The sequence below is a fragment of the Pecten maximus genome, chromosome 1 (assembly GCF_902652985.1).
Source record: "Pecten maximus chromosome 1, xPecMax1.1, whole genome shotgun sequence".
Taxonomy (NCBI): domain Eukaryota; kingdom Metazoa; phylum Mollusca; class Bivalvia; order Pectinida; family Pectinidae; genus Pecten; species Pecten maximus.
Window position 1 is genome coordinate 56,836,514 of NC_047015.1, and position 24,877 is coordinate 56,861,390.

A 24,877-nucleotide genomic window follows, 5' to 3' on the forward strand; every position below is an offset into this window, starting at 1 on the left:
ACAATATCTGTATTATATTGAAAATAAAGTTGTCAAACAGTTCAAACAATGCAATCGAGTTCAAACAGGAGACAAGAATCAAGAAGACGAGACCAACGAACATTTCCTATTACGTTGTCCACTTTCCGCGCAATTTCACTTATGTTGTTTTAGTGCTCTAAACTATCCTTTATCAACTGATATACTAATCTCCGGTGATGACGAACTCACGTATGATGAAAATCTTTTGTTTTTTCCAGCGTTCAAGAATTTATGATTATTTCTAAAAGATTTGAATGATTGTTTTTATTTTTATATTTTTTGTCCAGTTCACAGCTGTTACAGCAGGTTGTATATCTCATGTTATGGCATAAAATTCCTCTCTAATCTTTTTCTTCTGGTCTTTTCATCTCTCCTCTTTCCTAATTTCCCCATTTTTCATGTATTCAAGTATTACATTGCTCACTTACATGTATGTATTCTCCCACTTGCTGCCGTTTACTTAATGTGTCATAAAAGGAAACGGATTAATATAAGTCTTATACTTGTTTCCGAATCCCATTCAAATTATGATTGTATATATGTATGAATTGAATAGATAAAATACAATTTATATTAAACTTCAAATTTGTAAGGGAGGACAGTCAGATTGAGAATAATCTGATTATATTCGTCCACTGCTAATTTAAAGATATGCTGACGGAGAAACGATAGACAGACGGTTCCACAATTTAATTAGAGTTACCTCCCTTCCCACACTGGCGATACAAGCCATGCCGTTCAATAACATTTCATGATCAGAAGTCGACAAAAAATCTGACTTTCATATCACGTTGTAGAAGTGAGAACTATTCAAGCTGAACTTACAATGAGCTTGAAAGTACCTCATGACCTGCATTTAAGAAAGATATTTCTATTTATGTGTTATATATTACCAGCCTACTAAATTGTAGGAAAATCAGGAATATTCTCAAATATTGCTACTCATAACTCTTACGTGTCCTGCAAACAAACATGGAAATGATGTAAAAACTAAATCTATCACTAGATTTAATATTGCACTTTAAGTCTATGTTAAAATTGTGCACATATCTGCAACAGCATGAAAAAGTATTTAGTAACGGTCTTGAATTTGCCACGTGTACTTCATGTGTAAAACCCGGAAGCAAAATTGTTGTCTAGAGGCCTGTATGAAGTGCAGAATGTTCAGAGTCCATTTGTTTATTCATATATTTCTAAATCAATATATTGATCCAGGTCCGTTAAGTTAATCTACCACCATAAAAATTCCATAGCTGCTCAATAAATCGGCTTTCAAAAGTCAAAATGACATGTAGACAAAAGGCAATTTGATGTGAAAATGTTTGCCAAAACCAGTTCCAATTTTGGAAGATATCTTATTTTTACAGGAACCCGACTAATTGGATAGAATATTTTGTTCACATTCATGATTGATCATGTTTAGTTCCTTCTTATCTGAATTAGAAAGGATTTATAAATGATGGTTTCCATCAGTTGGTACAGGTTTGCAAAGCACCTTCTTGCTGAAAACAATACATTAAATAAATTACAAAGATTCATTTCAATTTACATCAAATTTTTATTCACAACAAATTTAGTGTATCTGACTGGCCAGTCAGACAAACGATGATATTGATGATAATAAATAACCACCCCCATTCCCTTCTGACTATTTAAATGAAATCTTGAGTCCCTTTGCCTTGAACACTTCCGTCATTAAATCCTTCATGTACTTGATTTCACGGGAAATACTGTCAACTTTGTCATGTAGGTTTTTGTTGGTTTCGAATAACACCTCTTCCTCGGTTTTTACATTTACTTTTTCACCGCGCTTTTTCTCACGATATCGAATAGCGGCATTTCTATTTTGAATCTTCTTTCGTTCTTTTTTTGATAGTCCTTCAGTGGGAATTTCATATGGTTCTGCCCTAATTCTCGACTTGGATGCTTTCTTTGCCTTGCTGCTACTAGACTTTGACTTAGGAGGGCTTATTATGTCATCACTATGACCGGGAACATAGTCTGGATCATCACCTTGTTCAACACTTTCTGGTTCTGGACTTGCTGGTTCTGAACCAGACAAGAAGTTTTCAACCTCATCAACCGACAACGGTGATGTAATGAACTGTTCAATTATTGAGTCTACAGATTCAATCGAAGATGTTTCCGGTTGCACATGTTCAACTTGCACTCTTTCGTTTTGATCTAGTAATGACAAAATGCCTTCTGCAACATCGCAGTCTTTCACTTCAGTGACACAATCTAGCAAGTCAATATCGATGGTCGGTTTTTGTTCCGATTCGATTGCTGGAGCCAAAAGAGGCATTGGCTGAACTAATAACTCGTGCAGGATGCCCGAGTTTTTTGGTTTTGGAGATGATGGGCTTTCCACAGGGGCTGGTTCTGCGGCCGGTGCAGTAGTAAGCACATCTCCAAGGTCCGTCAGACCAAAAGCCTGCTCCAGATCGAAGGCAGAATTCTCCATCCATTGTTCACCAAGGGGATCTGGAATACATGAAATGAACAACAATCAAAACCAGCTGTTTTCAACAAATATTTTCTCGCGAAAATAAAAACAAATTTCAATTTCAGAAGTATTTAAGAATTTGTCAGGACAGGAAATAGTGATTATGTATATTTGAATAATACATACCTTCTGGGCTTGGTGCTAGAAACTCGTCAAGCACACCAGAAGTTGGCTGGAGACCCTTGGCCGGGCTCTGGGTGTCACCTGGGAACAGAGTTCCCAACCCATATATATCATCATCGCCCGAACTCTGAGGGAACGACCCAGCCAGGTCGCTCGTCAGAAATTCGGAGCGAAGCAATTCCATGTCGAACAACTCCATATCGGTCATCAGAAGAATCTTCTAAGGAAATTGATGAAGGGAATGATAATCTAATGTTTTCTGTAGGTGCGAGGAATCCTGTGGCTATTGCCAGGGCAAGCAGTGAAGAAACGTTGAGGGACCTGGAAAAGCAAAAAAAAATAATTTATTGTAAAATGCGAAAGAAATATATATAAATATTGTATATTCTAAATATAACAAAATTCACCCGTTAATAATTATAAGATTCAGTCGTTAAATTAATCAAATATGAAGTACCCCCCCCCCCACCCCCCCCCCCCCCCCCCCCCCCCATAACACATAAGTTATGAATATAGCACAACTATCCTCCCCTTAACCGAAGGATTATGATGATTATATCGCCTTTCAAAATCTAACTTGAGGTAGAAAGTATAAACATCTTGCCCCCCCCCCCCCTTTAACTGACTTCCTACGTCAACGTCTAGTGACACATAAAATACTTTTTTCAATACGTTACAAATATATTATAAGATACACTTTAAATTTACCGAAAACATCCATTTATTGAAATAATTTAAAAGCCAGATAAACTTCCATTTCCTGGTCAGCGGGCCTATCGAAAAAACATGCCAATATGGCGCCATATTTTTCACTGAACAACGAAATAAATGTTCCTTTTTCTCACGAATAAATATGAAATACTTACGCCATGATGATTGTAAACTTGGTGCAAAGCAAAGTGCTTTGACACGGTGGGGTTGCACTCTAATACTAGGCAGCCATTTTGATAACTTTCACGCCAGAAATATCTGGTAAGGAAACTTCGTGTTACTTTCTGAGACGTATCATTGAGAATGGTATCTACGGCAAGGTGCTTGTGGAATATCGACAAGGTTGAAGGTGATATCACTCCGCGGTTTTGCGTAATTATTAAACTGTAAAATAAAGTTGCTATATTTTGACTTAAATTCGCAGATTGAAACAATGTATTGAAATTAAATAAATGTTACTGACTACCACTTTAGTAAAATTAATGATATATTCTTTATACGATGATACTACATTAATCTGCGGAAGGATATAATGAAAAAAGTGCTGGATTGCATCAGAAAATTTCTGGCAATATGCCAGACAGGACGCATTCTGATTGGTTAAAATACACACACCTCCCGTTTATTATTAGAGGTATCACGTCATTATCATACGAAAGCCATGCACGAACCAGCCACATATTTTCGGCATTCTAGCTAACTTATTCTACAAAGATACTGTGGAAGTTTACTATGTAACGTCAAAAGAATAATGAAATGCTCGAAATCAGTTAAATTTTCCTTCGAGCAAAATCTGTCTCTGTTTCATAGTGATTTGCGTCGTTGTTAGTTAGCATCAGCTCGCTCAAGGCTTCCGTACTTCTCTGACGTCACAGTATCCTGCTCAAACTGGAAGGGGTTAAATTCTAGTACTACGACCACGTGTCGCGACCGTCTATTTATAAAACATGTAAATTTTCATTACAAAAGTTTGTGACCTTTGCATGGCTTCTAACTGGGCTGGGACGACATCCGATCTATCACAAATGTAATGTTCATACAGTCGATGAACATAAATAAAGAGTTAGTAAATGGTTAACCAGAGTACACAGAAACTATCCAGATTACGGAACCCATTTCAAGAACGGACTTGTTATGGCCTACATAGGCCAATATACATTAATGGAACGCGTAGACAATATAGGCTTAGCTCTAAAATAAATCTTATAATATAGACGTTTATAATTACGAGCGGGCGTATTTGTCTCTGGTCCATTCTCGCCCTGTGATTTTGATATACTAGGTCTGTTTAAAGATTTAGAATATGATTGACTTATATAACACACGTTGTACTCATTTATGAGACGTTTATAGATTAGACTTGCTATAGACATCAAACACCACAGGGACTTGAGAATCCCTTATATAGTGTGCATAGCACATTTTCAGGTGTTGTTTTTTTTTGGGGGGGGGGGGGGGGGCTAGATTAAAATTCGGTAAAAATAAATCCCCCGGTGTTTGTGTATAATGGACACGGGGAGTTATATTTACCGAATTTTAATCTAGCCCCCAAAACGTCTGAAAATGTGCTAGATCTATACACACTATATTCTCAATGGATTCTCAAGTCCCTGTGCAAAACACCATATATGTTGACGTTGTAGAGATTGTAGAAGTTGCTTTTGGGTTATATATCTCCATACGGTTCACTACGAGAAGAGTTGTCAATGGAATTTCGGGGGGGGGGGGGGGGGGGGGGGGGGGGGGGGGGGGGGGGTTCCTTATGCTTATGCATGTTAAAACTTTTTCAATCACAGGTACCTGACTCGTTTTATAAAATAATAACATGTAACGAGATGTATATGTACTCTTCTATGTTACTATTTTATAAAACGAGTCGGACACCTTTGTTTCAATTATAACCCTCAGTCAGGGAGGAACATTTTCTGTGGGACGACTGACCTTCTCTATATCTATATATCTGCATATACATATACGGTTAATTAGGTCCAAGATTAATACAATGTAATTTACTTGTTGAATTGTTCTTCATGTTGGTTTACTCGGATATTTATGAACAATCAAATAGCCTTACAGAAATTCTCTATCTGAATTTACGGTTAAATTTAATTGGAACACGTACGGAACGGTGACAGTAATACGTTCACTGCGCGTGAAGTTAGATGGTATATACGAAACAAACTTTGAGAGGTATAGCAACTATTAGCTTAATTTTGTTTCTAATGCTCTTCACAAAATATAATGAAGAGAGAAAATACATCAGACATTGTCACAACATGATTTAAATAACAAATAAACGGTAAATTCGGAAGACAATTAATGCATTGTGTATAGCGATACAATGAATGGTACACGTGGGCAGTATATATATATATATATATATATATAACTATATAACCTTATATGGTGATATACTGGGCTGTATGCTCGGTGACGTGGGTATTTATGTAGTACATGTTATCAATAAGAAATCACACCAGCTGTGTCACACAAAAAGAAACTTATAGCGAGAATAATCCCACAGCATTCCCATATGCTGCCCGTGTTAATAAGATTGAAAGTAAAAAGGTGTGTATGGAGGATTATATATGATACCCCGCGATTAAACTTCATTAGAAGGATTTTTCATTATTTCTAAACACAAATATAGGATAAAAGGAAGAAAAAAAGGGAGAAAGAAAAAAAGGAATGAAAACAAACAATATACAGGCCTAGATGTGTTCTTTATAACTTACTGTCATCTGAGTTCTAATGCGTTTTAGCCCGAGTTTCCTCTTGCCCCAACACCACGTCTGTCTTGTACCAGACATGGTGTCAGGGCCAGAGGAAACTCGGGCTAATGTGTTTATGCAGGTATATAAACTTGATCTCGACTCTAGCACACGTGATCGAATATAACAATTAACTTAAAATGCAGAGAAAATGACAAACGCACATGTATATCGATCTTAACAGTAACTTACTATAAACATCTGTCTTGCTTCATTTCAGTTGACTAAAAAACTTTAACTACATGCACTGTCCATACTGTCCGTACATCTACCAACTAGTATAGATTCACGAGATACATAATTTAAGTTGTGCAATATTCCCGCCACAGACATGAAATATTTCGTGTAAACAATTTGTTTGTGATTTTACTCAACATAATTTTCACATTGATATTGAAGCTTGGGGAACGGGCCGGAGAAAATATTCCCAATAGTTCAGATAACATATATATATATATACTGCAGTCAGTATGGCATTAAATTTAACCGTTGACTTCATTATGAACTTCGTCTTAAAACGTAACCCCCCCCCCCCCCCGCCGAGTTGCCTACAACACACAACGGTATGTCTAGTCTTATATTAAAAAATATCAATATATATAGGTATTTCTGGCTATTTTTTAATGTACATCTAAGACTAGATATGCTCATGTGCTGTTTTAGTCTAACAAATTTGACCTTTTGACCTTTGTTGTAAAGCCCGAAAATGGCACCCTACACACATCACTTTGACATTCTTCGTATAGCCGGGTAATTATACATAAATGTTTATATAGAATATATCCATGGAATCTGTTGTTGATCTTCACATTTCTTTTTCATGTTGTAGAAAATCACCACTGACAAGCTGGGCATGTATGACCTAGTGATTTTAAAATAAACATATTGTGTAGTGAACGAGTACATTGTCATATTGTGCTGAGGGCAAGGAATATGAAACCGTTCACAGGATAGAGCAATTATTATACACTTCAGTTTACTGAAGGTATTTTCCATCAATTTTATATTTTTGTACAATTATCTTTTTCATTTACATGCATATATTTTCCGTCAATTTTACATTTTTATATTATTCAAATATTTTTTTCTTTTTTTTTTCTTTCGACTGGAAGTCGATGGATGAAAACTGCAGATATTACCTCATCCCCAATACTGTATGGCACAGTAAAATTACCTTAGGATGATTCAAGAAAATCAATTATGTTGTGTAGAGATCAAGTTTCTATTTGAAGTAACATTGATCTTGATTTTTGTTATAGTTATGAAAATCCCCATAGGGAAAATTTGAGCCAGGAAGCACTTATGAAGTTTTATGATTTGAAAATCATCGTTGATAATGACAGCCATTGACAAAGTGACTAAGTGATAATAGATATAAACTTTCGAATTAAAACCTTAAATCCATTTTCCTTGTGTTAAAGCAAAGATCTAACAACAGAAATAATCATTTTTCATCATTTTTTTTATTGTTTTACAAAAAAACAAAATACAATCACATCAATAATGTATCAAACATTATTACATTGTATGGTGTTGTGATGGTATCGTAATTTAAAGTATATGGCAGACTTACCTATACAACAATACATTGTATATGTATAGTCGTGTTCCGCTACACACACAAGATAGCACCATAACTTAATCAAAATCGCCACAATTTATCTTAAAATTATCTGTAAATTAGGTCAAATCACACCCACCATCAGCTGACTTAGAGTAACAACACCACTCTGTGGTTAAATAAAAGAAATATAATAAAAAACAACATAGGTTAAGTTCCATTGTTATATAATTAACTTAATTAAGAGGAACAAAATATGTCCTGTTGGTTAGGCCACACAAGTAATAAAGGGTCCCCTCTGTTAGGGTTCTGTAAAAAATATTTCTTTTTCCAAGATTTTAAATCGTGTTAACAATAGCCCAATGGGCCTGTATCGTTCACCTATTCTAATGTCTACAGGGACAGGGAGGACTTTCTTACAATCTCATGATACATTTTTGAAATTGATTTAGTTGTTGATGTGGATTCAGTTAAACAAGCTACCGGTCTAAAATTCATGATTCTGGGCCTCTTGGTTATTTAGAAGTCATTCAAAAGATTTTAATATCTTTGACCCCTTTGACCTTCTTAAATATTTGGCAAGGTCATTTATATACAAACATACAAAGTAGCACTTTCACCCAAGCATGGTAATGAACCTAATATTTAAAAGATGTTGTTTAAATAATGAACACAGTAGTGGGTTTTGTTTTGTACTTAAATAATACAATTTAGACTTGAACTTCATTACAAAGATCATACATTTCATACCCTTGTCCATGTAAAATATAAGATAAAAAAAAAATAAAAAATTCTGACACAGCTCGACTCCAAAAAGTGTAATAATGCCCTTGTAACTTTTTGTGCTGTAATATATCAGATTAAATATTAAATGCTTCACAGTTTTACTCATCCTCGGCCCCAGGCGAAAGTGACACAGTCGCTAAAAAATAAGCTCTTAATACATGTAGGGGACAGAGCAATTTTCATCTTGGACTAAGCATGTGTTTTACTGTCCCACCAATAAAACTCAAAATGCAAAACTTTTATAAATGCATAAATTTCAATATTCTAATCTATTTTGAAAAATACATGCCAAAGTGATGGAAACGATGGTTTACTATAACTGATAATAATACTACATGTACACGAATAATCCATTGTGATAAACTTCCATTACTTGCTTTGCAAACTTCACGCAGGCTGTTTAATTTAATTAGCAATGACAACCCCCATTATAAATTCTTGTGTCGGTGAAATCCAAAATGTCATTAGTTTTCAAGCACATACCTACAGGTGGGAATGTTACCTGTTAAATTTAATGTTATGAAAGCATTTGACAAATCACTCGATTATCAATACATCCAACACTTTAGTCTTATCAATGCATATATACAGGTACATTATATTTACATTGGTCAAATGGTTAATTATGGTTTTCAGTACAGACATATATATCTGATATTGATAGTGTAAGAATTTAGAACATCAATGGGTACCATGTTTGCAACCTGAAACCAAACATTTCTGGGTATGGATCGACTTATAGCCTTAATTAAAACTTTTCTCAACCAAATATTTTTTAAACTTTTCTTATAATACTGTACATGTTACACAACGGCATGAAAATCAAAGATGTAAAAGCTCTACTTGCTGTCAGACTGACCAATGGTCAGCTATGTGGTCAGTAGAACAAAAACCTTTTTAATACCGTAAATATTCGGGTATAGTACGCACTCGCGTATAGTGCGCAGGTACGTTTTTGAGGTTCGTTTAAAAAAAAAAAAAATTAACAATTTTTTTTTTCAATATTCAACTGAGCGGTAGATGAATTCTAAAACATATGATGATAGGAATTTGTAACGTATGAAAGCTTATTTACCACATTTAATTGGAATCACCGATCAGATTTGACACATTGGATTGACAGGTTGTTTACATTATACCGCGACAGGCCTAGTCAGCTTGCAAATTGTAGCGGTCCCATCTCCGCTGTTGTACAAACAAAATAATTAATCCTACCCTCAATTACCTTGTGATTTTCACGCAGGTGTGATCTCTTGTGGTATCTGTCCACGAACATACAAAGCTAATTAAGCTCAATTATAACACGATTGACTAGTAAGCTGACTGCTACGTAATGTAACACAGGCCGCCATTTTGTATACAGTACGGAAACAAGTCTGCTGTCGGCGTGGTGGTCACAACTTTTATATCAATGAATTAACATGTGTAAAGGATAAATCTACAGTGCAGACGATAAATAAGAGTACCCCGGTAGTTTTCACAGTCAGATCATATTTTATATGGCCAGTGACTGCCGCACAAGATCAAGGCATTAGTGTTACCCTTGCCTAATTGCGCATGCGTGCTGTTACAGCTTCCGTAAATAAACAAGTTGAACGTTATCAGTTTCTGGCAGTACTCTGTTATTAATTTAGAAGTATGAAATAACGAAGTACTGCTATATCATTTCAAGTTTTGTTTGATGTTAATTGAGATGTTATACATCGTTTTGGACCTGAATACGAGAACATGCTCAAGTGAGATCGTATGTGTACGGAACGTGTGGCTCACGATCGACTTAAATATCCACGTAATTGCTGATAAATACACAATTTCAAGGAATTAAACATCAAGATAACTATTCATTTCTTTGATTATTTGTTAACTATTACTTTCTAAATGCTTTATATATGTTATATATATATATAAGTATTAAATCAATCCTGCTTCGGAAGGAAACGATCGCAAATCTCCCTCAAATCACATTCATTCTGACTGGGGAAAAGGCTTGTACTTGCGTATAGTGCGCAGTGGTCTTTTTCACTTGTCAATTTTTGAAAAAAAGTGTGCACTATACGCGAATATTTACTATATATTAGGTGATATATAATGTACAATTTTCCGTACGAAGGCGACCCTAATCATTGAAGAAGAATTTTTTCTCCATGACATACATGTACAACCAGAAAATTATTAACTAAAAATAATTATCAAATACCAATTCCACCATATAGATATACTGGAATAATTATTCATGATTTATAAATGATTGTATTAATTAGCACTTTCACAGAAATCATAATTAATGTTCATTTTTTGTACAAGGGAAACTATAACCATCACAAGCTGTTGTCACTAGTCATCGATGGATTTTGTATCTCAACAATGCTGTGTTGTCCCGTCCCGAGTTGGTATAGTTCAGTGCAGGTTCAGAACAGCTCGGATACTGTAAAAATAAAAAAATAAACCATATTGTCATGGAGTTTACATGCAGACATACAGTACATATCCAATGGGAAGGAGTTCACTCAACTATGTGAAACAAATTTCCCTATATACTGTCCAGTACAGTAGAAAATAGAATGTATATTTCGAAACATTTTAAAATTCAACATAGATGGAGAAATTCGTCCTCCAATTAACATTTACATGTACTTTACATTAATCTATTCTCAACAGTGAAGACTTGTAGAGTACAATGTATGAGAAGGTCTAGAATTGTCTAGAATAGTGATTGACAAATGTTAATGTCAAAAGAATTTCAAAGATGATTTGTTTTGCTGTTGTAATCCTGGTAAATACTAGCCACAATATACTGTTCACCTAGAGAAATTAACTTCTCGTTAGCTTCATTGGAAATAAATAAGCCAGGGGTTCTAGGGTTGATCCCTAGGGAAGTTATTTAAATGTAGCCCTGGTAAATCCTAGCCTCAAAATTCCACTCCGCTAGAGAGAACTTTTCTTTTACTTAATTGGAAATTAGTAAGCCAGCTAGGTCATTGGTTCGATCCCTAGTGGGGGCATTGGAATAAATGAAGTTATCTTAAAACTGTATAATAGTTAATTTTGCTGTAAGAGGAATGTGAATGTGGATAATGTGAATATAACTGAAAACTATGAAAATAAAACTAAATTGACAGATTCGACTTATACTCTTAGACACCAGTAGGGCCGTATTAGATGTCAAAATTTATGCTGTAAATTGACGGATTTGACTAATGCTCTAAGACACTGATTAACAGATAGATTGACTAATTCTCTAAGACACTTGTACGGCTGTTTGAAATGTTTCAAATCTAATCTGAAAGATTTGACCAATGCTCTAAGACACCAGCAGGGCTGTATAAGATGTTAAAATCTAATCTGTGAATTGACAGACAGATTCGACTAATGCTCTAAGACACCAGCAGGGCTGTATGAAATGTTTAAATCTAATCTGTAAATTGACAGACAAACGGGACTCAATATGACACCTGTAGGGCTGTATAAATATTTAAATATTAATCTTATTCTTTAACTGCCAGAAGTAGATAACCAACCTTTCTCCTTTGTGCATGAGGTCAAAAGACTTGTTAATCTCAGACAGAGGAAGGTAGTGACTGATAAACTCATCAACCATCATCTCTTTGTTCATGTATTCGGCGACCAGTATGGGGATGCTGTCTCTGCTCTTCCAGCCTATAAAGAGATTGAGAGACATGCGATTAAAAAAATGTTAACATTCATGGATTAATTTCTGAAACTTTAAGTGTTGTAGCATGACTTCAATAATTTTCTTCCGTCAATAGGTTGATTTAATATGTCAAAATTGAATGAAAATAAACTTTTTTGTCTTCTATGAAACCTATTGACATTCTGAAGTGCCAGAAGAGTACATTTTACATACTGGAACAGAAAACTGAATTTGATTTAGAATATTGGCATCAGTGCTTCACAGATATAGTGTGGAAAATATTCATATTGTGACTTCTGGTCTTAGAAAAGAGAAAACCTTGGTAAGTCAAGGTTGATTCCTGCATGGAGTGGAAGTAGGTTGTTTCGCTTGTCAATTTGGGATGTGTTTTCTTCAACTTATTTGTGTCTGAAAACTGACTGATTGGAAAGTATAAGCAAAACTGAACACTATGAGATCCTTATCATAAAGGTCACCAGAAAAAAAAACAAGGGAAAATTTGGACTAAATAGAAGATGAATCAATATATTAATTGATTTGACAGTGGTATGGGGGATACATAAGCGTTCCACAAATCGTTCAACAATTCCACTGCAGTCCAAACAGTAATCAAAGGGAGATAATTCTGACCTCCAAAGGCTGATCCTTTCCACACACGTCCAGTGACCAGTTGGAATGGCCGAGTGGAGATCTCCTGTCCGGCTGCCGCCACTCCGATGATAGTTGACACTCCCCAGCCCTTATGACAGGACTCCAGTGCTGCCCTCTGTTGGTTAAGCAAATGTGATATGGTCACACCACAAGCAGAAAAACTTTTGCTTTAAACATCTATATACAGTACTAATTCTAAATCTCTGTACATAATCTTCTGTATGGTGTTAGATATTGCTTCAAAATTCACGACTGATGATTGGGATTACTCTAACATTTAATAACATAAACAAATAAAAAGAAAATATCCGTCATTCATCATATTTGGTGAAAGATTTTATGTCACTTTTGTAAAATCTATTTCACAGATTGTTCTCTAAAACAGTTTTCATTTCTGCCATAAAGCCTATTGGTCCAACCCTGACTGACCAAACCATGAATAAGTAGATGTGAAAAGTGTGACCATTGTTTGACCAGATCGTAAAACGCGCTTACTTTTTTTTTATTTTAATGACACATCAATTTTTTTTAAAAGACTTTATGATCATCCTTAACAAAATGCAGACATAAGAAAAGTAAGAATGTGTTTTACGAGATAGAGTTCCTTGGGTAGCCAGGGGTAGAAATTAAGAAAAAAAAAAAAAAAAAATCGGTGTTCAAGAAGGAATACAATTAATATACAGTGGCCTGGTATTCTGTCTGAATATTTTGTGTTCTGTCTTTGTTCTATGATCAGTTCAAAGGAATTCATTATTCCTAAATAGATAAATGTCTTTTTAAAATTTGATTTCATTTGAATTAAATATTGATTGTACATGTTTTCGAATTTGAATAAATGTATACATCAAAGTTAAATGAGACCTGAAGGCTAAAATGTAATGCATTAACTTAACATACAACCAGTTAAAGTCGTGCGACAAATTTAATTTTGCTGCATATTTGAGGTTGCAGGTAAATGGATGCTTTGCATATCAAATACATGTACTGCTAATACTAAAATCTATCTGGTACACAAATGGAGACATCGTGGAGAGAATACTGGCGGGCATACGATGTTGGTATCCCGAGGAGACATTTGGTGTTCCAGTGCCTACGGAACGGCGTTAATTTTGGCCCTGGTAGCTAACACGTACATGTCAGTCGTCTACAACATTAACACTAGATTTGCCGCGACTCACCATGGTTGCGACATTGCCGATACACTCAAAGGTGTAATCACATCCTCCGTCAGTCATATCCACGATCACCTGCTGAACTGGCTTGTCAAAGTCTTTTGGATTCACACCTTCTGTCATTCCAAACTTCTTTCCTGAAGTAAAAAGACAGATATTATTAGTGTCATGTTGTGTAAATTTTACTAAAAAAAAAAAAATTAAAAATTAAAAAAAAAAAAATGTTTCACTTTAATTCAAATGAATTGAAAACTGCATTTTTTTTTTTTTATATAATGAAAGTAATGATGAAATGTTTGGAAATATCCCTCAATAGAAACGTAGAGATACAATTAATAAGGCCAAAACAGTATAATCATTTTTAATTCTTTTCCATGCTAAGTTTAAACACTATTAATTTTCAAACTTTGAATAATGATGACAAATTTACGGACAGAAATATTTGGTGATACCAGCTTTCTTTAACAATTGGTTTGGGTAACAATCACAGTAGGCCAATATCAAATGATCTGGTGAAATCAGTTTGTGACTGAATGATTTCAAACTCAGTTTGCGACTGAATGATTTCAAACCTTGTATAACAAACAGCCACTTCAGATGTTTTCAGAAATTGAAAGTTAAGCTTTTTAAAATCTGCTAAAATTCATCGACTATATATGGAATAAAGGTAACATACAAGTTACTTCCTTAAATGCATGTTTTAATAATAAAACTGTACAAGTAAATAGCCTGTTCCAACAATAATTTGTCTCCAGTCCAAGGGAGATAATCTGGGTATCTGATCAAAGATGTCTCAGCTTATCATAAATCTAGATAAATTTTACCACTATCTCGTACACAATTTACCTCTTCAGTGCAGATATGATTACAGCTAATCTTAAAAGATCTCTTAATTTTTATTAGTTTTCTACACTTTCACAAAACAGTTTACACAGGATTATTGTGTAGTCAGAAAGACAGGAAAAGCCAAAAACATCTTCTGACAAGTTTGATTCAGAAAACTGTATAAAATGTTGATATTGCATTTCTTTATTTAATTTCAAATTTATAATGCAGATTTAAAATATTTCATCAATTAAGCCAATGCTAGAAATTTTGCAGCAGAAAAATATCTATCTGTTCTAGATGTAACAAAGACAAAAATGATAAATTCTTTTTAATGAAAATAGTGAATGAAAGCTATACATCACATAATATCAATAAAATTTAGTCACATCATTCAAATCGAAAATCAATATTGGTTGAATACAAAATCATTTGAAAAACTTTTTCAACAAAATACCTTAAACTTTTAATTAGAGACGAGTAAATAGATAAGCAACTTAACTTGTTCGGCAGGATAAATTAAAATTTTTGGGTTTGTTGACCACTTCGGCAGATTTGATTAATATCTTGTTGTACATTTCAGACCGTAGTGTACATACACTGCACTGATCATTTGTCTGATGAAGACGATTTACCGTCGCACATAAATTCATAATATGGTGTAATACACGAACTAGAAAATGTCTAGTAAGACACAAATGCCCCAACGGCCACTTACCCCAAAACACAAAATTTTGTCAATGATGTCTAAAATATACTCATAATCAACATTTGTATAAAGATTGATGAAAGCCTGTGAAAGAATTAAGATGCTAGGTGTTAAAATTGAATTGTGACGCAGGACCATAAAAATCCATTCACATACATCTCCTTATCAAATTATCAGTGTGGGTGGTTGGGTGGTACAGTAGTAACACACTCGTCTTTTATACAAGTGACCCAGGTTTGAATCCCTAATCTGACATGAAAAGGTATGGGGTCATCTGCCCGACCACCTGGGTTTTCCCTGGGTTCGGTTTGGGTTTAATTGTTTGATGTCCTATCAACAGCTAAGGTCATTTAAAGACGGCCTCCCATGCGTGCTGATATGCATGCATGTTGTGAGTGCGTATATGTGTTTTGGGAGGCTGCGGTATGTTCGTGTGAAGTCTCCTTGTGATAGGCCGGAACTTTTGCCGATTTATAGTGCTACCTCACTGAAACATACTGGTAATCCAGTTTCATCCCAAAAAGACCCCTCCCCATTTCCATCCATGCCAACAACATGCAGTGATTAATATAAGTTGATATATCGTTTGTTTCGCAATCGTTGTAAAACAAATCAAGTCTACTCCTCATTATCAGACAATGCAACATTGTAACAAAGTACTTCTACTAAAACTCGTTATCTTATAAACTTGCAGAAAAGAGTAGAACTAGACATACCTAGTTCAAACTTTTCAGGATTGATGTCAATGCCAATGATACGAGATGCACCAGCCCTTTTACATCCCATCATGACAGCCAATCCAACGGCTCCTAGCCCCCACACAGCACACGTAGAGCCTTTTTCCACCTAGCAAAAAGGGAGACAATCACATACTTGATGATCAATGAGTTCTTGTTTATCAAATTCATTTTTTTCAGAATGAAAAAAAATAATTGAAAAGAAATTCCTCATTCATAAATTATTCTGATTAATACTTTGACACAAATAAAGTATTTCCTCGGTTCTTAATTTCGTACATAAATTGTGAATATTCTATTATCTTTTTCATAATCGTATGAAGTTTGCCCAAGAGCCAATTTAATAATTACCGGGTGATATTTGAAGTACTATATGAGAAAACCCATGAAGTATGTTTTAAGAAATTCAAAAGGTCCCAGGGGCCTGTTCTATGACCATTTTAATATCACCCCATAACTGTTAAATTGGCCTGTAACAGGTCCTTTAGCATTAAAACAGCTGAAATGTTAACTGAGCTTCTGTATACAGTTTTCTACTGAAAATATTCTGGTTAAACCACTACTGTGTCTATCTGTTATTTCCATATCATAATAATTTGAGTTCACTGTAATAATTATGTCTATATTGTCTGTAGTAATATTACTGATCACATACTCCAGCCGTATTGAGAGCCGCTCCGTATCCCGTGGAGATGCCACACCCCAACAGACAGACTTTCTCCAGGGGTGCTTCAGGAACAATCTGGTCAAAGATATAATGTCAAGTTGTTAACCTTACGTCATTGAGAAACTCTTGAAGATTTTCTAGGAATTCATGATAACCAAATGATAGAACTGAAGATAATTAGCTGATTTTGAATCGGGAATCACACTTGAGAAACCAAGCAATATTTTAGCATGGAATTCAGAAAGACCAGAACTTTATTAATGCCTCCATGCTTACAGAAGTTATTTTCATGCATAATTTATGTATCCATCTGTAATGATTAGATTAGATCTCAAAGAGGCCTGTTTGGTAAAACTTTCAAAAAAAATCTGTATTCATGTTAATTATTAAAACAGGCCATCTAGATTTTTAATGTCATATTTCGTATAGGCTTCATATTCGAAGTGTATTTTCAAGAACTATGTTTAGTCGGGGACGTACCTTGGAGACGGAGATTTCAGCTACCACTGTATACTGGCTGAAGGAACTACAGCCCATGAAGTGGAACAGTGTCTTTCCCTTACATGTGAAGCGTGATGTTCCATCTGGCATCAAACCGGCTCCCTGTGTGGATCTGAGATTCAAAGTATGATAACAAATGTTTAGAAGTGCCCAGAATGTTTGCTGTTTACTAGGTCTCCTTGTAGTACGGGGCTCAAAGTGGCACCTATTTCAGTGGCCATGGCGCCTTAAATTCACCATTGGCGACCAGTTATTGACATATAAGGCACCTGCATGGCCACTAAAAAATTGTATAGGTTTGCGATTTGGTTAATCTTTCAAAGGTTAAAATGACGTTTTCAAATGAAAAAGTTACAGAGAGATGTTATACTGAACTAAAGAATTAAAAGATTTTTTTTTAAATACAAGACAACTTGGCCGAGAGCCTTAGTTTTCCAATTGGCGCCTAGATTTTATTACTTGGTAGCCGAACAGGCCATGTGGTAAAAATATCCACTTTAAGCCCTGTAGTAGTCAGTGAATATCTCAGGCAGCAAGATACGCGAGGCCCATTGCATGCCATCCAAAGCAATAAGAATGAAGTGTCTTGCCCAAGGACACAACCATGACAGCACACACCAGCCTGTTTCTAAGCTTCCTGAGAAACAGAAACAGACCCGGGTAGGAAGTGCTGCACCATGTACCTCGGATCTTCACCCGAGATTACGTGGCCAGCGCTCTAACTGTCTGAGCTATATTAGAGATTGATATTGTCAACTAATTTCTTTTCTCTCTCTTTCTCATTTTAGAGGATATTATGACTTAACAGCTAGTTCCTAAATGGAACCAAATTCAAGTTAGTGTAGTACACTTACCTGATTCTGCCACACAAGTTTGTCTTTTTACTGTTGCAGAATTTACAATCGTAGCATTGAGGTATGTACAGCGGAATAACATGATCGCCTAGAAACAAACACATTTAAAATGCAAAAACACTTAAAAACAAATCATGTTTGTTTACAATCATAATAACGCAATCTTAATTTTTTTGATAATCTATTACAAGGTTGGTTCCTCAATCAAACTTGGAAAGGTATTGGTGTCACCTGCCCAACGATGCGACTGTCATGGGTTTTCTCTGGCTTCCTCTCATATAAAGGTTCCCCGCATAATCTATTATCTACCACAGTCTGTTCAATTTAGGAAAAATATTTTATTAGAACTTTAAAACCTAAATTGAACAGACTGTGGAAGACATAATTATCTCCCATTAATATATGACGTCAAAATGTATAATTAATGAATTATTGATGACGTCATATTGTGTTACTATATAGGCAACCATGTAACAATGTAAATCGTCCGAAAATATAATGAAACCATCTTTACAGATCAACATGTTTTTTATATCCTTATATATAAAGGTCTAGTAAGTAATAATGACAGTATGGTCCAATATAGGTACTGGATCCTAACATAGTGTTGTATAGGGTCTAGTAAGTAATAACGACAGTATTGTCCAATATAGGTACTGGATCCTAACATAGTGTTGTATAGGGTCTAGTAAGTAATAACGACGGTATTGTCCAATATAGGTATAGGGTCTAGTAAGTAATAACGACGGTATTGTCCAATATAGGTATAGGGTCTAGTAAGTAATAACGACGGTATTGTCCAATATAGGTACTGGATCCTAACATAGTGTTTTATAGGGTCTAGTAAGTAATAACGACGGTATTGTCCAATATAGGTATAGGGTCTAGTAAGTAATAACGACGGTATTGTCCAATATAGGTACTGGATCCTAACATAGTGTTGTATAGTGTCAAGTAAGTAATAACGACAGTATGGTCCAATATAGGTACTGGATCCTAACATAGTGTTGTATAGGGTCAAGTAAGTAATAACGACAGTATTGTCCAATATAGGTACTGGATCCTAACATAGTGTTGTATAGGGTCTAGTAAGTAATAACGACGGTATTGTCCAATATAGGTACTGGATCCTAACATAGTGTTGTTTAGGGTTTTGTAAGTTATAAAGACAGTATGGTCCAATATAGGTACTGGATCCTAACATAGTGTTGTATAGGGTCTAGTAAGTAATAACGACGGTATGGTCCAATATAGGTACTGGATCCTAACATAGTGTTGTATAGAGTCTAGTAAGTAATAACGACGGTATTGTCCAATATAGGTACTGGATCCTAACATAGTGTTGTTTAGGGTTTTGTAAGTTATAAAGACAGTATGGTCCAATATAGGTACTGGATCCTAACATAGTGTTGTATAGGGTCTAGTAAGTAATAACGACGGTATGGTCCAATATAGGTACTGGATTCTAACATTAATATAAATAGACAATTTGTCACGTAGTAATACCGACAGTACAGACAAGTAAATTATTGAATATATATGTTTGTGGGCGCCATGGACATGTGATTACCTACCTGTTTCGACACTAGTGACTCCCTCACCAACACTCTCTACAACACCAGCACCCTCGTGGCCCAGGACCACAGGGAATATACCCTCCGGATCAAACCCGTCGAGGACATAAGCATCAGTGTGGCACACACCCGTGTTCAAAATCTAAAACAAATATTTCAAGAGGAAATGTTAAGTCATAGTGTTAAGAAAAGATATGTTTTTGCTGGTGAATCAAACCTTAAAACTTTCAGGGATTTTCCTAAAATTTCTCAACTGGGTCGAGGGTCCATTGAATTGGGAACTTCTACAGGACATAATGTGACATTGGGGGAAAAAAATGCAGTGAAATTCAAAAATTTCAATTTTTTTTTTGATGAATATTGCCTTTAAATTATTTTCTATTTCAATTTTTTATCTGTAGCTGTTTTTTATTTTTAAAATGCCTTCATATAGGTCTTTGTATAAAATATAATCATTCAAGAGTTCAAAATTGGGAATTTTTTAGTTGCAAATTGGGAATTTTCACATGATATTTAAGGGGAATGGGCCTTCTATTGTAGGAAAATCTCTGGTGAAACTTCAAATATTTATGATATTGGTTTTGAAAATAGCTGTATGTATTCCGACTTATTCTACAATATCCTTATATAGATAATACATACACATATTAATTCAATGCAGCAAAAAATCCATACATACACTAGTACTGTGTATGTCATTTACCAAGATTCCAGATCTAACTTGGTGATGAAAGTGTTGACGACTTAATATAAACAGCTTTATGTAGCAACAGCTGCTGAATCTTATATGAAGTTTAACCTGCATCGGAACAACGACACAAAATGCTTTATATAAGAACATTATACAGATTTCTTAAATAGATCGAATATTTATGCAATCTTTATGCGTAGCTCTACATGTCAGTTTCACAGATTACTTACCTTGATTCGGATTTCACCTGCTCTAGGAGGTGCAACCTGGATGTCCTCAATCACCATCGGCTTCTTGGCCTCCCATGCCACAGCGGCTTTACATTCGATGACCTATTGATACATTTTAAGCATGATATGCATTAGAATTGCAGGTAAAACTGCAGGTTCCAATATGAGCCATTATATGTTCGGGCGTAAAAATATAGAAGAGAAATAAAACAAAGAAACCATAATTCAAGCTCAAAATTGATAAAATGGGGAACAAAATATGAACAAGGATTTAAAATCGCGAGGAGATCCTTGAAAAAGGACAATGAGAATTAGACCAGGCATTCCTGAATGTTAAGCATCTTCATCTTCATTCACGACACCCGCCGTGCAAATCTAGGTCAAATCCAGGTGTAATAGTAATGATTATATTCTCAAAATTAGAAAAAGAGAGTTAGGGTGGTGACTACAGGACCACTAGGCTAGCATACCAACAAGCATGGAACATGTCCGACTTCATATCACGCAAGAAAATCAAATATCCCCAATGAGATCATGATGTTGACCGTAAAACCATATATGTTCTTCATCAATAACTGGCATCTCTCTTCTAACTTGAATAAAACATAGCTATTGAATTTGAACAAAATTTATTGTATTGCCAGTTATTCAACCCCTGGACACCTATTTGGTAGAACATAACCACAGAGGTATATATAGCTCATAGCAGAAAATATGTATTCAGACCTTTTTTTGTCTCATTTTGGGAAGAAAATTGGTGAATTGGGAAAGAAATGTTCATGATTAAAACTACAAATTTTGGTAATTTGGTTAAAATATGAAATAATATCATCTGGGAATGGGGCCCTTTATCGGCCCCTAAAAGCCTTCATAAAAAGCCCTGGTATTACTATTTTTTCAATAAAAGCATAAATAGCCCCGAGATATTTTTAGTTGTACATTATAATTGGCCCAGTTACTTTGTCATGTTTTGTGCATATGATAACCAATATTTTTTACCTACAAACCTAATACAGTAGAAGGGCACAGAGTCTGAGGGTTCGAACTCTTTACAGATATAAATATCTCAAGTAGCCTACTTGACATATTTTTCACAATCTATATCAGTAGAGATTAGTGAACAGACTAATAATTATCAGGGACAAAGGCCCCGCATGGATTCAATCCATCTACGTTTATACATTTGCATAATGAGAGGCATTAGTATCTGCCATCTCTCTCAGATTTACAAATCCTAATTATATAATTATATTAACCAAAAAATGACAATAGGCTGGGTAACACAGAACCACACAAAGCATTTTAACACAATTGTTTGATCTTTCATCTCCGGAAAAGATTACAATATGTTCAAGAAACTAGGCACAAATCAACCAGATCTCACTTTAACTCTCACTCAACACCACCTAGCCGGAGTTTCCTCTGGCCCTGACACCATGTCTGGTGTCATGAGACATAGTGTCAGGGCCAGAGGAAACTCAGGCTGAATGCCATCTACCTAGTGTATATGGTATGGAGCATATCAAACTTTGGAGCCCAATGTCAACAGAATTTAAAACTTGCATAACCTCAACTGACACCATATCACAAAGTCAGTGGCCTAATAGTAGTAGATATTGACAAAAATGAAAAACTTTCACATCAGTGATTTAAATTCCCTTATTCTATAGGGGTCTGTACATTTTCTTTAAGGAAAAAACTGTTTCAGTCGCTAATTTGCTGCAAATTTTCAACAGATCTTGTTCTATGCATGATTTAGCTTCGATAAATAGAATCTAGTAGCATTATTACATCTGCTTGTGAAACATTACGTGTGAACACCATTCTGATCAACATTTCTTCACAACAGTTGATGTACATGCAGGGACACGTAAACAATTTCTGAATGGGAAAAAATGAACATGAAATTGAGAAAATTTTTCACTAGGAAACTACCTATATTTGGCCCCAAATGTGCCACGAAAAAGGTCACTGCATATCCAACTGTCCCACTGCAAAATGGGAGCACAGTTTATTCTACTGCTAAAAGACCTGAGAATTTGGTACAGTCTAGAGATATTTGGATATGTATATATGTTATTGTGTATATGACATTTCAGGTGATATTGGGAATTATAGATTCAATATTTTGAAATGAATCTCTCTCTGTTGGCATACATGTAAACACTGTCATCTTAACCTCATATTATACTATCAGATGTTTACATTGTTGATACTGCCTGTTGGAATAACATTTCATACACCAACATGTACAGGTTTTGGTAAAACCGCCAACTCCACTTGCGCATAATAAGCAAATTTGCATAATTATACCCCAGGTAGAGTATGGATTTGTTACTAAAAATAACAAAAAGTGATTATACAGTAAATTTTGGAATATATATATATATCTGATAGCGTTGGCTAGCAAGCCAGAGATTCACAAAGTAAAGATCTCTGAGCTAGCCTACAGTATACTTAAAAACTTTCTATTACTCTACCGGAAATATTGCAATTTGCATCAATCTTTGGTACTTTCCAATATGGAAATCATTTTTGTAAGTGCATGTGCCGATCAGCGTAAATTCCTCCAGTTTGGAAGCTCTGGCAAACAAGATGACAATGTGTTCAACCGAAAGATTAAATTAAGTGAGAAGTAAAGAAACGCAACTTGTTTTGAGCCCGCCCGAAGCTATTTTAGTCATTTATTGCAAAACAAGTTAATTTTAAACGTTCTGCAGCATTTGATGTTTACAATGCTTTTGAAATATGTTTATTCACATATAAATATATAAAATAAATAAAAATAAATATGTTTTGATCTAGAGTTATATTGCAACTGAGCCGCTTTGCTTGAGTGCCGTGCCGGCGACAAGCTCTAAAAACGCAAGCGTCACAGACGGCAAGCTAGAATCAAGTTCGCCCATCGTATAAACAAGGGGAGTTAACTCAATGTCACTGCCCTACGTCGTTACAGACTTTCCATATATGTAAACATTTAACAAGGATATAGATGATCTACCCAAATACAGATGTCGAATGTAACAATTGACTAATTCTCGTGATCATGTGACCATGAAGCTTTAATGGAGAAGGCAAGGATGTCATACATGCTTTGACAAAGTTATATATGCGTTATGGAACAAGCATGTTCTACAGTAGGCGAACAAGTCGGTCATTTTCTAGGCTATGATTAGACGACGGCCTTAGCTTATCTGATAACTTGACTGGTCGGTAAATATAGGTTATGAGACTTAATGTAAACTGACAACCTCTTCGCTAAATTACTTTGTGATGTTGAAGTATATTGGAACGTGCACACTTTAAATGAATGATATGTTTCATTGCTTATGATTACCTTTCCTGCAGTTTCCGACATTTTAGATCTGCTTGGTACGCCTTTTGAACCTTACGATCGTCCTTCTGTACACCGGCTGATCAAACTCCGCGTGGAACAAACGCTGAGTTGACAGAGATCATCCCGATGGTGATCGTGTGCAAATTTAAGGGTAACGTGTGCAATGTTTTTCATGTGTATTTTTAGTTTCAACACGTTTATATTTTACTTAGCATGCATTAAATTTTTGCCAAACAATGTTTACTTCTAATTTGACACTTGAAAAGTTTACTTTAAATGTATTGGAGAGTTTTGATACTCTCATACAAGTTTATAATATTGTAAGTCTGTGGTCTGTAAATCAACATGAGAATGTTTTGCCGGTGTAACGTTGAAAATAGACCCCGATGGAAAATGCCCGGTGTCCATTTTCAACGTTACACCGGCGTCTTATCAACGAAAAATTATGCTAAAACGAGATTTATTTAATTAAGGTAACAGCGAACTGTAGTTTGGTATCGTATATTGGTCTTTGAAAAAAATTATAGACTCTATGTTCACAGCAGGAAACCCGTTCGAAATTCCTATATATGTTTACATTTTTAAACTAAGTCGCAGGTGCAATATTGTAATGATACAATGGAAATTTTGTGTTTTCTGCATGACTTAATTTTGAAAATCACTATTAACACATAAAATGCAATAACTGCCATGGACAGGCTCGGCTACTGTGGCCTGCTGCCTAACCGATATTCAAAGTTAACAAATTGATGTAAATTCGAATAAAGCATGTGTGCTATATTGATTATATGTCTTCTG

General features: G+C 35.1%; 2 protein-coding genes across 2 annotated transcripts; both read right to left on the bottom strand.

Moving 5' to 3' along the window:
* Positions 1-1,559: 1,559 nt before the first annotated feature.
* On the bottom strand, positions 1,560-3,687 carry LOC117338968 (cyclic AMP-dependent transcription factor ATF-4-like). The gene is made up of 3 exons (XM_033900334.1): positions 3,517-3,687; positions 2,654-2,971; positions 1,560-2,505 (listed from the first exon to the last, which is right to left on the bottom strand). Exons 2-3 carry the CDS (start codon positions 2,856-2,858, stop codon positions 1,670-1,672), a joined length of 1,041 nt encoding a protein of 346 aa, XP_033756225.1. The 5' UTR covers positions 2,859-2,971; positions 3,517-3,687; the 3' UTR covers positions 1,560-1,669.
* A 6,879-nt stretch (positions 3,688-10,566) lies between these two features.
* LOC117338976 (alcohol dehydrogenase class-3-like) lies at positions 10,567-24,186 on the bottom strand. Its single transcript, XM_033900344.1, has 11 exons — positions 24,080-24,186; positions 20,743-20,844; positions 19,822-19,963; positions 18,248-18,335; positions 17,373-17,505; positions 16,881-16,967; positions 16,205-16,334; positions 13,961-14,091; positions 12,762-12,897; positions 11,998-12,136; positions 10,567-10,904 (listed from the first exon to the last, which is right to left on the bottom strand). Exons 1-11 carry the CDS (start codon positions 24,098-24,100, stop codon positions 10,877-10,879), a joined length of 1,137 nt encoding a protein of 378 aa, XP_033756235.1. The 5' UTR covers positions 24,101-24,186; the 3' UTR covers positions 10,567-10,876.
* Between the last annotated feature and the right edge of the window lie 691 nt (positions 24,187-24,877).